The sequence below is a fragment of the Caloenas nicobarica genome, chromosome 1 (genome assembly GCF_036013445.1).
Source record: "Caloenas nicobarica isolate bCalNic1 chromosome 1, bCalNic1.hap1, whole genome shotgun sequence".
Taxonomy (NCBI): domain Eukaryota; kingdom Metazoa; phylum Chordata; class Aves; order Columbiformes; family Columbidae; genus Caloenas; species Caloenas nicobarica.
The window spans coordinates 29,883,135-29,899,751 of record NC_088245.1 but is presented as its reverse complement, the minus strand read 5'-3'; the positions used below and the strand labels follow the sequence as shown (position 1 = coordinate 29,899,751).

Here is a 16,617-nt window from a genome sequence, read left to right as displayed (position 1 = left end):
CCTAAACTGTCCATCTGATTTTAATAATTTTCCTTCACGTACCCTACAACACTATGTCATCCTCCATTTTAGATTAGTATCTTCTGCAAGCTTTCCTCTTGAGAGTTGTTAATGTATGGAGTTAAATCAAATTCAGACAAAAACCTAACTATAAATAATATTTTTCTTAAACTGGAAGTGAACTTGAGCAGTTGCTCTGAAATTTCCCAATGAGTTTAGTTTTAACTTGTTACACCAGAACAGAAACAACAAGTATACTGATGCTGCGAGACGTTTTAAAATTGAAATTACTATGACTATGTCTTCAGCATTTAGATTTATAAAAGACTCTCACCACTTTTCACTGTATCTTGTTTAACATCCCCCAGTTTAAATCTAACTCAAAACTGTAAAAAAAAAAAAATCACTGTTTCATACCAATATGCTTTCATATAGAACTTTAAGTTATTTCAGTGACAGACATCCTGATGTATTTTGCACATGAGGATGCATTTAGACTTCTATTTTATAATCAGAGATTTTCCCTTAATGACTTAATTTCAAAGTTAGAATACTGTGTTACTAAAATATTGAAATGATCTTACCTTTTATTATCGTTACTGAGATTATGAAAAATTTCTTGAATAATTACAAGAAAGTTCTGCTTTAGCATACTGGACTGTTGTTTACCATTATTCACCTATTTCCATAATACTCTGCCTAATCTCTCTACCCACTTTTGCTTCTGTGAATTGTAGATATTTAGGAACTCCATTTTTTCAACTCAATACAATTACAGATTATTATATGTTTGCTGTTCACAGACACTGAGATCTGAATGTTGCTATTTAAGCAAAGACAACAGAGCCAGAACTAATACTAAAGAAGAAGGAATGGGTAAAAAGACATATAAATAAAAAGATCATGTGTTTAACAGTACTAAAGAATACACAGCTTGGAATCCTGAAGATGGACAATACATCTATTAAACACACCAGAAATAAGTTAAATCATCCACTTAGGTGGAATTGAGTTCTGAGGAACAACAGAGAGTTCAGTTAGTTATTTTGTACCTGTACTCTGTGACAATCCTTATTTCAGTCAATAGGATAACTTATGGGCAACCTTAGGGACTTCAACATTATTATTAGCTTTTCCTATTAGATTTCAGTGATATGTCATTTATTAAAATATACTAAAAGCTTAACAACTAATTTATAAAAGAAAATAAAATAATAAGAAATAATCTTATCAGAAGAAATAAAATCATATCTTTCAATCAAGAAATCAACAAGTGACATTACACAGACGAGTACAAGTTTTTGGCAATAGAAGATTACTTACTGAACAGCTTTTTGTTGAAATCTCATGCCCTGTTTGCAAAATGCTCCATTTGAACTGTACCTGGCTGTACAATTATGAAGCATTTCTTGCTTTTCTGATTTTAAAATTAGTAGGGAGAGAAAGAGAATGTTCTGTGATACAGCAGATTTAGCCTTTCTCAATTATTGCTGTATGCAGGAAATATAGCCAGACTTTACCGGTGCCATACAACACCGCAAAATGTTTTATGCCTCAGATTTTCAGGACAAAAAAAAAAAAAAAAAAGAGGTTCACAACTATTTCAAGCATTACCTCTCTACAATGACATTAACATCTGATACAACGATCCAAACTCCAGGAATTAGCGTAAGATAAACATATTACTCACATACTGTTGAAGAGCTCTCGGTACGTTTCGTCACCTTTACCTTCCGACATTAGGCTGTCCAGTTTGTCAATCAGTTTTGCTTCCACCTGCAACATATAAGTGTGGTGTAAACAGCTTCTTTTTCCTTTAATGAGATCAGAGAAAATTGAGAGAAGATTTATTTTTATGTAAGGGACTTTCCTGAATGCAAATCTTAGAATGATTGGTCAATCATGTAAATCTGATAATACACTTCATCTCTTTGAAGCTGTTATCATTCCCAAGGTTTGTGGGGTTTTCTTTTTTTGGTGGTGCTGTTTTTTTTTTTTTTTTGAGGGAGGGAGCTAATTTAAATTGAGCAACGTGACTTTAAAACTACAGGCTGAGTAGCATTTGCTGCTGCTAAGGCAGCTATCTATTTATGGAGTCAGACAAAAAGCACACAGCCCAAATAAATTGCCTGAATTCTCACTGCAGAGAAAACAACAAAAACCTCCTGTTTTCTGAGCTGCACCCCAGTCTTTATAAATTAATTTTTATAAATGTCTGTACCGTTCAGAACACTTGGGGGCTCAGCCTTACTCTCCCAACCTTCCTTACCTGCCTGTGTATTTGGCTAGAAACCCAATGTACTGCATTTACATATTAGCTATCGAAGAAACTTGCAGAACATATCTGGTGGCTAACGACTCTTTCAATGCATATTTTAAAGTGTATTGATTATAAAAAATACAGAGACGTGAGGCTACACTGTGTGTTAATATTTCAAACCTCTTTTTTAGCAGTAATATATTAGCAACCACGAATCTAGGGCAGAAACCAAGCTGTTGTCAAGATATTTTATTAGAGAATAAATCTACTACAATTTACATTTAAACCCAAGCTGAAAACAAAGAGAAGCAGAATAAGTGGATACTTTCCTTCTCACTTCTTGTTAACATTTCTATGGTGATTTTTAACAATAAGCTTATATATTGATAGTGAAAAGCTACCTACTTAAATCACATGCACTCCTCCGTTCTTAATAGTTTGCTTTGTGTTTCAGATACAGCTCCCACCCTAAGCATTATGATTGCCTGGGTGTAATTCAAATACTTCTGTTTTCCTTCATTTGAAGCAGCAGGAAGGAGGGCACTGAGAAATGGTTTGCAGCAGTCTGAAAGAACTGAGTGGGAGCTGCAGGAGCAGATGGCACACTTCGTCGTTCCTTCCTAGCCCGCTAAGAAGGTGTTTGAGCAGCAAGAATACTTGGATCCTTACAGAAGAACATTCCTCAGAAGGACCATCTGATCTTTTTTCGTACTAACTGGAAGAGAAACTAACTATCTAACCAGTAGCCTGTACTGCTGTGAAGTAGAGATGAAAACCACCACAACAAAATCAGCAGGCCACAGATTTTACTCCTCATCTTACATTACTAACATGACAGCATTAATTGGAGAATCCTACTACCCCTGCAGAGAGTAAAAAGGGAAAACCTGGTAATCCCTCTCCAACAGGTCTAATGTTGTGGCTGCGTTCTCCACCCTGAGCCACCAGTGGCTGGGAACAGTCCTCCCTGAAGTGCTTGAATTTCAGTCCTGTTTTATAAACATCTTCCCATACAGTACCTGCTTAAAGTTGCCACTTCGCCTTTGTTCCCAGTCCATCATGTCATGGAAAATGGGGATCATTACATTCCTCAGGTCGGGCTGAGGGATCAAAGTCACTTCCAGGAAGGGGCCAATCAATGCTGGAATAAAGTGAAGCTTGTGTTCCCCTAAAATGAAAACAAACATGAACTTGAATGTGAATTGGATGTCCTGTGAGCACACAATTCAAATATCATCTGAAGAATTAAAAAATAGATAGATTTTATCTCATGTCCATCACAGCACAGGCTATTTCTTAAGCCCAGAAAGTGCAGAGAAAAGCTGGAGACAATAGAAGAATATAAGTCCAATATAATTAATCAGATTTCATTATGCAATACTGAGTTCAGAAGTGACAGTGGGTTATTCTGCATCCCAAGTTAGTCTTCCAAACGGAGAACAAAGAGAGAAAAGGACTCTCTGGGCATTTCACTTATTTTTCACAGGAATGGTTTGGTTTCTAAGCTCTACATTCTTTTGTTTACAAAATGGTTAACTGTCTGATAGTATGTGCTCATCAAAAAGAGGTACTTTGATTTTTACCTATCTTTAGTTTTGTGAGTACAGAAATGGAAGTACATGTTTTGACTGCAGGAAAGGGAAGATGTGACTCAGCTGTTCTCAAAACAACTTGCTTTAAAATCAGCGCCGAAACATCTTCCAATAACTCACCGTATTCTACTTCGCAAAAACCACAAAACTAAGTGCTTGTCAGCAAAGCTAGAAATGGCATACAATGAAGACTGACCATTTAGTTTCAGTTTTCCAGGAGTAAGACTTCTTGTATCTTCAGAAGAGGGGGATTATGAATCACCATGCACTGATTTCCAAGTGGGGAATTAATTTCTGTCCCAGTCTACCTCAGGATATTCCAATGGGCAGTCAGCCATACCTGCTGCTCTGTTTGGTGTCTGTGTTCGTCCAAGGAAAACCAGAATTCCCTTTGCTGGAAACATCTTGGGATTCATATCAATATGAAAGCAAGGTGACTGTACAAGGACCAAGGCGTATGATGAATCTTACTGCTAAGGGAACTGTAAAATGCTGACTAGCATAACGCCAATTATATGAATTATCCTGACTACAGTACTTAATTTGACAAATTACCGGATGAATCCATATTGTACCCCACACAACGCTATTGATAGGCATCATGATTCCCTCCTTGCCTACACACTGGGTTTCCGTTCAGCAGCAAACAGTGTGAGTGAGGAGATGATGCACACTAAGGTCTTAGCGTAGCATGCAGGAAGATGGGACCCAGAAGCGGATCCTGGATATACCAGTTTAGAAATACCCATGGTTTAGCCAGATAATTTAGAAGGATGCTTTAGAGCAATACTAAATACTGCAAATAAGTAAAATATGCTACACCACAAATGTTAACAAGATATTAATAAGCAAATATTTCTTATTTTGAACATTTCTCTTTCTAGGCTGATCGGAAAGACTGTTTTGTTTACAACTATGTATCTTGCTGAGGAAAAGATTTATAGAATTGAGATGACAGTATCTCAGTAATCACCGATGGTCTTCATATCTTTAATGAGCCCTTTAATGAACTGAACTGTGGAATAATTGAAATACAAAGATGACAAATGTAGTATCCAAATCTTCTACTCAGTTTTGATTTTCCTCCCAAACAACATTTAATTGCATTTCTCTGAGGCTCACACTTTCAAGTAGTTTGCACAGTTATTGCTTATAAATATAAAAATGTTCCTAAGTTTATATCCAAGCATATATTTTTCTCATGTTGTCCAGTGTGTCATTTACACATCAGTCACTAATTTGTTTATGCCTTTATATTTTAGTGCAAGTAGGACTTAGAGGAAGATTTGATGCAAATCTGGCATCTCAAGAGAGCTTCAGAATTACGATTTATGCCTGTTTCTTAAACTGTTTGGCAACAGAACTAAAGTTGTGAACATAAGTATATTTTCAGGCATAATAATTCTGCCCCAAAAGAGCAATACTTTATTTTCTAATTTTCTCTGATGATATTATTTCAGTTTTCTTTGAAGAAACAGGGATAAGTCAGATACAGTATCCAGGCTTAGAAAGCTGAGTTTAGCTATAGAGAAGTGAACTACAGATAACCAGGGTTTTACTAAACTTGAATCAAGACTTCATGGGAGCTTGGTTATCAATAACTCTTCTATCACTGGCAAGTGTATTTAATAGGTGAAGAAATAATTGTTTTTCATTTTATGAGCTACTGATGTTGTGTTTAATTACTTACCTAAATTTTGCCACATGCTGAAGATTTCACATCCCATTGTTACCCGCATGTCACCATATCTGAAATGCATTAAAAAAAATAAAGCAAACCGGTAAAAGATCGTTTAAGTAAATCAAGTCCATATGCCATTCTGTTAAATTGTTAAATGAAGTGTCTCATTTCTACTCCATAAAATACTACTTTAAAAGTGATGTTTTCTTCCGAGGTTTTGCTCTTTCTGTTGCACCCAGCTGCAACTGGATTCCTAAATCCAGGTTTATTTACAATATTGTCAAAAGTATCAGTTCTTTCTAAATGCTATACGTCAGTAACACAGCTGTGACGCAAAAGGTATTTTTTGCAGCAATATGCTGTAGTTCTCTGAGAGAAAATAATTTTGTTCTAGTCTAAAGAAATCCAATTAATTCATACAGACAACAGCGCAGTGCCTGGCAGGAACACCTGAACCAGTCTGCACCAGCTTATGCACAAACTGGAAATCAGTGTTGGCACTCCTGCAACATGGGTATTTTGCTCCCAAGACCTGAACCAATTTGGGCACTTCTGCGAAGGCGCTATCAGCTCTGAAGACCTATGCAAAGGGCCAGAACCAACTCTCACTGTAGTCAGTGGAAACACCGTTACCGTTATCTTTTTGGTAGACCTTCTTCCGATCCCCCATGTCTTCCATTTTGAGAAGTGTCTGATCTATTACAGTATTCTAGAAGCTGACAGCAGTACTTACTTTTCTAAAACCTTTTTCTTCTTGGAAGGTGTGAACATCTCCAGTTGCAGACATAACTGGTTTATAAAAATGACAGCAAGAAAAAAGTAGGAATCCCAAATCTACAATAAGCATATGGCATTTGGTTATTTCATTTTCTCAGTACCACCATTTTATGACCACTCAAGATGCAAATTTTCAAATCACATCACTTGTTTCAGTCTCAACTAATAAACTATTCACACTGGTTTTGACTAAATTTCTTTGCATCCAAATATATTTTTCACCAACTCCAAAATGTTCAGCAGAAATAAATCTATTTTACATATTCTACATCTCTTAAATGTAAAGGTTTCAGAGTTGCAAACATTTTTCATCCCTCCAAATCAGAAAACTTTACCTTCTAAATTTGGAAACTTTTTTTTTGTATATTTAAATAGAAGACTATGAAAAGTTATGCCTTTAAGTCCAAAACCAAAAAAATTCTGACACCTCAAAAGCAATTACATAATAGAATTGTCATTTTCTGGCCTGTCCTCCTTTGTAATATTACTTGCAAGTCTCACTTGCTGCAGGCTTCACTGTACAAAACCGAAGCTAGGTTTTGTTAACATATTGCAAATATAAAAATGTTTTGTGCACATCCTTTCTGAATCAGATGTTGAGTCTTCTACTTAGAAGATTTAAAGATAAATTTAAAGGTAAATTTGAAATACATTAAAATATTCATTATTATAACCCATTTATAGATGCTCCATGGCAGGAGGATAAAGTAGTGTAGGGGGAGCCCTATTCCAGACACTGCAGTTCTGCACGATAGTAAAAACATTGCTAAGCAAGTTTAAGGAGCAGAGATGCTTTGTCTGCAGGTAGTTCATTTATCAGTTTTAGCCCCTCAACTTGTGGAACGTCATAAAGGATAGGCTTCCTCGCGGCCAGTTACGTCAAGTAGATAAATCTGCATTCCTGCCAGTCTCTCCAACAGGAGTCTGGATTTCAAGGGAAGCATCCACAACTCTGCTGGATGTCACCAGGAGCTGGCTGTCTTCTCCAGGAAGGAAATTCTGCACTTTTTATGATGAAGCAATTAGACTAATGTATTTTTGTTGGGCAGAATATTTGTTCAGGTTTCCATGGGAATGGGTCTTTTCAGACGTGTTCCTAGGCCTTCTCATCTGAATCCTAAAAGCATCATTCTGTAATTCACAGTTTATCACAGATGCCATGTCTCACTGTATGAGGTACGCACTAACATCTTCAACTACATTCACCATGCAGTATCATAATTTTCTAATTTTAATTATGCAGCAGCAAGTTAATTGGTCTTGAGAGAAGTTACAGAAATGCAACCCCATATTTTTGATACATTTGCATCGATTAAAGAATTGAATATTTTCCTTTTTGCAATAACTCCAAAATAACAAACAATAAAATTAGTCCCTGAATAAGAAGTCTACCATCGAGGCTGAAATAACAAGATGAAAAATATGAAGAAATCTAGAAAAACCACAGCACTCCTTATTTTTAAGACAGTCCTGCATTGAAGAAAAAACGTATTCTCTGAAATTGCTGATTTAGTACATGTTCTAGCTGTTTAGATGCTGGAGCTAAGTTTAATAACGAACAACCAAGCCACAGGATAATGTAGCAGCTACTACATCTATTTTATGTTTGACACATTTACTCTACCTTGTAATCAAAGTTTTCATTTAAGAAGTTTTTACGAAGGGCATCCGAAAGGTACAAGACGGTAGTAATGATCACACTGGGAAGAAAAGAATGAAAAAGACAGTAGTTTTCATCGAGTGGAAATTCATATTTAGTACTCAGAGCCCACCAACTTTCCAATGAAGAAATAGATGTGGCGTGTATGGTGGCATACTACATTTTAAACATATTAAAGTATCTGACTACTAACAGCACTTATTGACAGAAAACGTGCACGTTATAAAAAAAAATAGGTGTGATGTAAAGAACGTGTGCTGAAAACAGATGCTCTGTAGAGAACATGATTTTTTTTTCTGCAAATAATGCCGATATCAGATTTAATACACACTTTGTCCTATTAGCACTCGTATATACAGTTGGGCAATTTGCTTTCAGCTTTCTTGGTACTGAAAATACGTGCATATAGATTATAAATATAAAATATCTAGTAATTACCAATATACAATATTGACAGCCCTCTGGACAACGAGTATTTTAATGACAACAGATAAATTGAAAACAACATGAGCTTTGTGAGAAAGACCTTCTTCTAAAGATCTTTGTTCTGTATGTTGCAGTCATACACTGCCCTACATTGACAACCGCCTGAATTTTATTAATCAACCTTAGATAAACATATACGACCAAAATCCTATCACGGTGGTTGTCACCAGAGGTCAATGAGTCTCGTTCATTGTAGCAACCAAGTTTAGTAATCTACAGAAACAGAATGTGCCTAAAGATTACTTAAATATAATTCAATGATTCAACACAAAGCTAACCTCTGCAGCACTTGGGTCTATCAACATACCTAGTAAAAGCAAAAATCCATATAAACCATTACATTCTCTTTGAAAGTAGTCAGTAGAGGATGGTTACGGGGGAGGAAAAAGAGAAACATAGAATGATCTTTTTGCTGTTACACTTATGTATCTTACAACAATCAACTGTGTGAAGACCTATGAGAAAAAGGTTATATCTACACATTTCATTTAATTATCATCTATCTACTCTTAATACATCTAGTACTTCTTTGAACATGATTCTTGACCTGTATGCTGTTAAATGCTAAAATTTATTTCCCCTCTCATACTTTGGACTTCATTTTTTACTATTTTTGTAATGCATTTAAGACAAAATTTGTTTTATTAAATGTAATTCTATTAATATATTAAATATAATAACAGCTATATATTTTTAAAGAGTATAATATTTTTCATCTTCCCAACACTGAAGAATTATACTTTAACCAACCCACCTAGGAAATAAACTGTATTTTTCTTCCAGCATTTTTGTCAGATCTCAAGTTTATAAATATAAAATGGCTAGGTATCATTTAGCTTATTACTAGTTCAAATGTTTGCTTCCATTTCTGTACTTTTAAAATTACTGTCGCTGGCAAACTTTCCCTTCTGATTTGCTGTCTCTGAACACCTGTAACAGCCAAGTCGGAGACTGTTTTTAGAACACTGCTTGAGTCTCAAGTTTCATTCGTTCCTAGTTCCATTGCTGAAACATCATTTTAATACACCTTATTTTCTCAACAAGTATACTACAGCTCTTCTATCCAAGTCTTGTTCCATGTTTAACACTCATCTGTATAGTTTACCCCACTTTTCCACCGATGGGCAGTTACACTGTGTGTACAGCACTCCCTGTTGCAGCAGGGAAGACAAAGTGAAACGGTAATAAACTGTAATGTAAGGAAAGCTAAGAATCAAGGTGTGGATAAGAAAGTCCTGTCATTCTTGTTATTGCGTGTCATTTAATTTACAGCCCACATGTTTCACAAAAATTGAAAGTGTTTGCATGTTCCAGGAAGATGTTTTGATAGAAAAGGTCAGTTCATCAGAACTACTGCTATGTAGAATTTCAACCTAAGTCCAAAGTAATAAATCCCTGAAAAATTGTACGCAAGAGAAAATTCCATAAGATCTCAAGAACTGCAACATTATTGCCAAGTTTACATTATGTAGTTCTGTTTATGTCTGAGACAATTCCTTTCTTGCCACATTCCGTCCGTGGCAGGTGAAACTAAAGGGAAAGGCCTGCTTCAATTCTTATGAGAAAGTCATTAGAGTAGAAACCTTAAATGCAATTCTAAGAATATTTTTCCAGAATTTTCCTGAGATAACAGAATAACTGCGATGTAGGTATTTCTTGCAATAGGCAACAGAGTTCAGGTTTTATTTATTTGTTAAGCCAAAGATGTGATATGGATCAGCTGATAAAATGCATGTCTGTAGAGTGAGAGTGTGTATGTTGTAGATAAAAACCCCTCAAAACATCAGACTGAACACAGAAAGATGAAGCCACTGTTTTTGATCCACAATCTGTTATTCTGAATCCACAACAAACTGAAGTCAGGTAGGACAGAAAATACTGCTAAGGTTGGGGGTTCTCTATCTTGTTTTCCTATGAATAATGTAGGTTCTATTAAAAAAAAGCAAAAATGCAGAAAGTAGAGACAGCAGCCAGGACAGATGGACAGCTGCCTGATCCAGTATAATGCTCACATTCCAAGTTGCTTTCCAGCCAAAAATTTCAAAACAACAACAACATTTATTTAAAATCCATTTGAGTATCAAACTGGAAAACATGGAGTTTGTGACAAGACTTTTCTTCCTCTCACCACCTGCCACAAGTTTGTTCAGAACCACTCGCTGTTTTACAGGAGGAAAACCACTGCTTTTGGCCACTAAATTATTCTGGGTTCCTACACACGATGCTAACCCAAGGTTCAGTCAGGGCATTTTTGACAGAAGTGGCTTTTCGATCAAATTTTCACAGCAAATCCTTCTGCAATAACCTGTTTGAAAAATCCAAAGCATTCCTCTGAAGTTCAACAACTGGTTTGCTACCTGGACTGTACTCTGGCAACTTGGCTTTTGCCAGGGCAGCCAATGGTCAAAACCTAAAGCTTTCTTTTTCCATTCCGATACAGACAAAACTATAACATTGGATCCTCAGTTCAGCCTTCACTATTTCAGAATGAAATCTTCCCAAGCACAGAGGTGTTTGAACAGAAAAAAAAGCTTCTTTTGTATTTCATAAATAAATGAAATAAACCTACATTCACATGTATGTGTATATACCTATCGTTATATGTATATAAAATTATTCATACATGCATACCTATGTGTATATATAAAGCTTTTTGTGACAGACTGAATGTCAGGTTCAGTTGTTAGCAATGGTTTGTATTACATAAAAGGAAGAATGTTGTTAGCAACACTGTGTATTACATAAGAGCAAGAATTTTTGTTCATTGTAGGAGTCTCAGACACCCACACCACAGCAGCTAACAGGATTGTTCGAAGCAGCCATAATGATGAAACTAATGCTAATTCAATATCTTTCTTTACTGTGTATTCCTTTTACCTTTTAAAAAATAATAATGTTTTTCAGTCACTACTGAATTAGGTAACCAAAATGATTCTCTTTAAATTCCCTGTGCCTGTCAGTAGATACATTTGGAATTTTAGTATAAGAACGTACTATGGTAAATCTTACATTAAAGATCAATTATTTTACTATAAATAATAATTTCCATAAATCCATTTTGTATACTTATAAAATTCAAATTGAGAATTGGATGACCTGGCATTTCTACCATTCAACGAAATGCTGAAAGGATATACATACATAGTTAATATACAGAGATCTTTAAAATTAAAGCTTCTTGCATACCGAGAGTAGTAGAAAATTAGTTCATTGTTCAATAATACATAGGCATAGCATGTTAAAAATATCAAACCTTTGCTCAGCAAGTAATAGAAACTCACTTTGCTCTCCAAAAGCCTCCTCGATTGTTAATGAAACATGATATAACTGGGAGTTCAGCTGAGTCTGTTAAATGCTCTCAAAAGATGCCAGTCAATTAAAGCATTAGATAAGTGATTCTTTTCCTAACCTTAGGGTAAACTTAAGCAACTGACCATTACACAGTGCTTTCCAGTTGAGAGAGACATTATGAAGGTGTTATGCAGCAGCTTTCATTTTAGTCTGGAATTTTTATTATAGAATTTTGGATTCCTCTCTGGCGCTAGGCAACTGATTCAGACATCTTCCTATATTATGTGGTATTCATTTGGAGTGACAAATAGAAGCTTTGCCTAGAGGGCCAGCAAGCTAGCTTACTACCTAGTTTATCCCTATAATGAAAGAAATTAAAACTGTATTTTCCACAACATATTTAAGAAACATATTTTATCACTCAGTAGTAACATCCATGTTAGAAATATTAGATAACCATAAGTAAATATTTTGCTTTGTTGAATGCATGCTGATTAGTTCACTACAGATATTACATGTTATGAAGTTTTAAACAGAGTTAATTTCTGTCTCATAGCGCAACTGCTAGAAGCTAGTAACTATTAAGGATTTTTTTTGCATGTTCTTTTCCTTCCATCACAGAACAAAATTCAAAAAATATCTATTTCTCTGCTTACGTGCCAAGTCTGCCTTTTCAAATGTTACTTGATTTCTTAAATTTTGGAAGTCACTTGGTAGTTTTATAATGCTAGCCATCCATACTTTTTCATGATGGGCATCCGGATATTCAGAATTATAGATCATGCACGCATCATTGTGAAGTATCTTAATTTCTGGGTAGTTACAGATTTATCTTCTTGAGGTCACAATATCTTCTGGTTTGTTTTTTGTTTTTTTTGTTTCTTTGTTTGTTTTTTTATCCCAGCCAGCATCCAAGTATCAGATGCTATGTAATTGCTGAAAATACTAGCAATAAGTAATAAAAAAAAAATCTAGAAGCCAGAAGGCAGCAATATTTTTATATATAAATATTATATATGAAAGAATTACGGCATTTTAAAACCTAAAAAGCTTTCAGGTAATTTAAGTTCTGCATATATAAATAAGAGAAAAAAAAAAATTTTTTTTCCCCTCAGGAAAAGCTTATTACCTGATTATATCCTTACTAGGACTCATTTCTTCCCTAGGCTCAGACAGGATAAATCTCTCTTCCTGCAAATACCAGACAGTTTGAATTTTTATATCACTCTAGGGACAGAGAAAAGACTGCTGCTGGTGATGCGACTGCAATGACGGGTGAAGCTTTCAAGACACACACAGCCTTCATATTAGCTACAGTTTCTCAGGCTGAAGCCCAGACAGCTGAGAAGGTGGCCATCCGACATGGGAAACATGACAGTCATGTCATTCCTGGGAAGCAGAGGTCAGAAAAGATCCAGGCTGTTAATGGATTATTTGATTATGCTCTTAAAAAGACGGGCTAGACCTTCTAGTTTTTTCCTTTCAGACACGAACGGAGCAAGGAGTTCAAGAAGTTTTGCCTTCAATCCCAAAGAGTCTCAGGTCGCTGGAAGCGCTCTGGCTCATCAGTGAAGTCCAGGAAGAACGGTTCACAGCCGCTCCTGTCTGGGGTGCAGGCAGCGCCCACATTTCTCATCCTGCCTCCAGGCTCTTCCCTTTGCACTTAAAGATTTTGGGTGGGGACAATTCTAGCAAAGCTCCTACTCTGTGGCACTGTGCTTTCGAACACCCTGGGGCAGCTGAAGAAAGGCGGCCACCGCAATGGCAGTGGGGGACACAAGTGAAGGGAAGGAGCTCCTGTTCAGAAACAGCTCCAAAAAAACTAGTGCTCTACAGCTGAGGAGAAAACAGAAGTGTATTTTCCTTTCCGCTGCCTCAAAAAGGAACAGAAACCAAGCCACAGAGGTATAACACAGCAACAATGAGTCTTCAGTTCATGCCACACTTTTAAGCACACCTGGCCAAGCCCCCGTTTCATAGCAAACCAGCAGTTCCTCCACAAAAGAATGAATGCCTAGCACAGCAATTACTGAGTGCTGAATTGGTAAAAATGTGTTTACATCCCATTTACTGGTAGTAATGCTTATGCAATTGTGTGTTATCAGGTTGTTAGCTGATCTGAGCGGCTTCTCATGGCCAATTCCCACCAGCAGTTACTGTCAGCTTCTGCCTGTCTTCTTTGTCTGGCAGAACTGGACACCTCCTAGTTTGTCAGAAACAACACAACATGGATTAATAACAGGAGACGTGTGATGCTAACTAAAATACTGGTGGAAGTAAACATTCATTTTGTAGAACTTAGTATCATCATTGTTAGCATATCTGAACACCACCAGCCCGAGAAACACGTGCCAAGGTCGTTTCTTCATCTTAGTTTTGTACATGTCAGCTATTGCAAAGCCATCTGCCAAGCCAGCTGTTTCTGGAATACATAACAATTTCTTACATTATATATTTAGTCTAAAAGTTCCTATGTTTATCCCTCTTTCCTGTGTTTCTCAATTTATTTCTTAAGCATGATTACCAGATGCAGGCTGGTATCAGCCATGTCTTCTTTAATATCATACATAGAAACAAATGATCACATCCATTCTTTGATTATTAAGATTTTTTTTTTTTCTGGAATTCAAACTTGGCAAGATTAGCAACACTAAGTGAGGTGATAAAAATGAGCAAAAAATGTTTTTGTTCTTGTTTTTTTCAAGTTATGACAAAGTTTGACAAATACTATGATGCTTGCATATTCACACACACATAACAAATACATATCATGAACACAAGTTTTGCCAAATTTAATTGTAAAAATAATATGGTTACTAGCAATCTGTACAGCACCATGAATTTAAATCCTCCTTGGAGCCAGCAGGCACACCACAGACTAAAAACCAATTTCCACGAGGCATTGCAATATGTACCAAGAAAGTTTAAATCGATCCTAAATTCTGGATTCCTAGGTCTGCCCAACACAACCCCTCTCCTCTGCCAACGCTGGTGTTTGTGTAATTGTGTTGACTGTTCAGCTGATCTAAAGCTAAGCCTACAAAAAAGGACAGCTGGTGATACAGGTGAAATAAAATTCAGTAGTTTCAGAATCATTGTAATGAATTCTCAGAAATGCTGAGAACCTACTTCTCTAAAAATAAGGCCTGAGCAGAGAAAGAATATTTCAAAAGCAGGTTACATCTCCAAGTATCACTAGGCAATGCTTAGAGCCCTATGTTACTGTTGCCTGTGCTGTACCTCATTTCCTGATTCGTGATTTTTTATTTGTGATTTTTCTGACAAGCACTAAATTAACAAACATGCAAAAACATCGTTAATGATATTACAGCAAATAATTTCTTCCTGAGAGCAAACAGATCTTTACCAACTCAGCATTTCAACAAACAGATTTGAAATGAAGTTCTGTTGAGACTTGTCATTTGCTACTTGGAAAACAAAGCTGTTGATACTTAGCATCTTAATTCTGTAAAAGTGTTTCTGAGTTTCCAGTTAAATGTGCTTATTGAAATTCAGAATAGAAAGAGGTACAGATTATAGTATGAATTTGTCATGTAAAATAAGTCCAGAGATTTTAAATGTGAAATTCAAAAATGAAAAACTGCAGCCAGCATTACAAAATATATTTTGAGTTTTTATTACATACATCATATAACTTTATTTATTTTTACCACGATCTTCACATACTACCCATATTTTTATTAACACTAAAAATGCCTTACTTGTTTGCAACCAAACGCATCACTGTCCAGTCTTTTGGAAACATCTCTGGTCGTATTAGTATCCGAAATACGGTGAAAATCTGTAGCAGAAAATCCTTTGGAAGGAAAAGAAGCAGTCATATGTCTTTGCTGCTTTAAAAAGAACAGTGAGCTTTACAAATATTTTAATCAGAGACAAAAATTCATTACAGAAATAGCAGAATTGCATTTATTTTCAACATAGATACACCTCTGAATACTTTTAAAAGTAATATTTTTCATTCTCCAAGAAAGCTTCAAATAGCTATTTAATTCATTTTTCTTAGAAGGAGGAAAATAATTTAATGTGCTACTTGATTGACAGCAATGCATAAATGAAATGTCAAAGATACATTTGGTTTCCACCCATACACTTCCACAAATGTGATCCCGAGAACAATTTGCAAATCAAAAAAGCACTTTACAAACACTACAGAGTTCTGAATATCTCCTTAATCATGCCAGGTTTTCATCACCTTCAAAATTTATTCTAAAAGAGGCATTATTTGGTGGGAAAGAGAGACAGTGTAAGGACAATTTTATCATTGGGTTTGCAAAGATCAGTGAATTCTACAGTGATGCCCAGGCCCCTGAACTGTTATCGCAGCTGGCTGTATGCAGGTCACTTCACCATTCTGCCTCATTTGCTGAAACTGTAAAAATAGTGAACACATGTGAGCCACTTTGAATGTAGAAAGCACTGCTTAAGAGCTTTTAGCATTATCATCTCAACTCACTAATAAATAACTAAATTAAACTATTCCTCTCAGCACTTTTTTTTCAGATTTTCGTTTTACAAAAAACACTACCACCAAGATTAACATTTCTAATGGCCCTTCTTGATCATGTATAGTACTGCCAGTACTTTTTTAGTAAGCAAAATGGAGCTTTTCACATCATGAAGAACATGAGGCAAGTGATATAACGTGCCTAACAGAATTAGTATGGTACCTGACCTTGACATGGTTTGTGTTGATTCTGCCCACACCACTTGCAGACAGTTAGCCTGAAACACAGACGAGATGAAGATCCAACCAAAGGATACCAAATAATTTTGAACACCAAAATATATTCAAGTGCATTTACCGAAGTGTAGATGACGGGCATTGCAGAACAGATGCCTTTCATTA

General features: G+C 35.9%; 1 protein-coding gene across 2 annotated transcripts in view; it reads right to left on the bottom strand.

Annotated features, from left to right (window-relative positions):
* The window catches only part of DOCK4 (dedicator of cytokinesis 4), a 237,028-nt gene that overhangs the window by 40,834 nt on the left and 179,577 nt on the right, over window positions 1–16,617 (bottom strand). For both annotated transcript variants that reach the window (XM_065633327.1, XM_065633337.1), the window contains exons 27-32: window positions 15,470–15,564; window positions 7,935–8,010; window positions 6,267–6,367; window positions 5,543–5,601; window positions 3,280–3,428; window positions 1,691–1,776 (exon numbers count right to left, since the gene is read on the bottom strand). In XM_065633327.1, coding sequence (XP_065489399.1) covers window positions 1,691–1,776; window positions 3,280–3,428; window positions 5,543–5,601; window positions 6,267–6,367; window positions 7,935–8,010; window positions 15,470–15,564 — 566 coding nt within the window. The remainder of the gene's footprint in view (window positions 1–1,690; window positions 1,777–3,279; window positions 3,429–5,542; window positions 5,602–6,266; window positions 6,368–7,934; window positions 8,011–15,469; window positions 15,565–16,617) is intronic.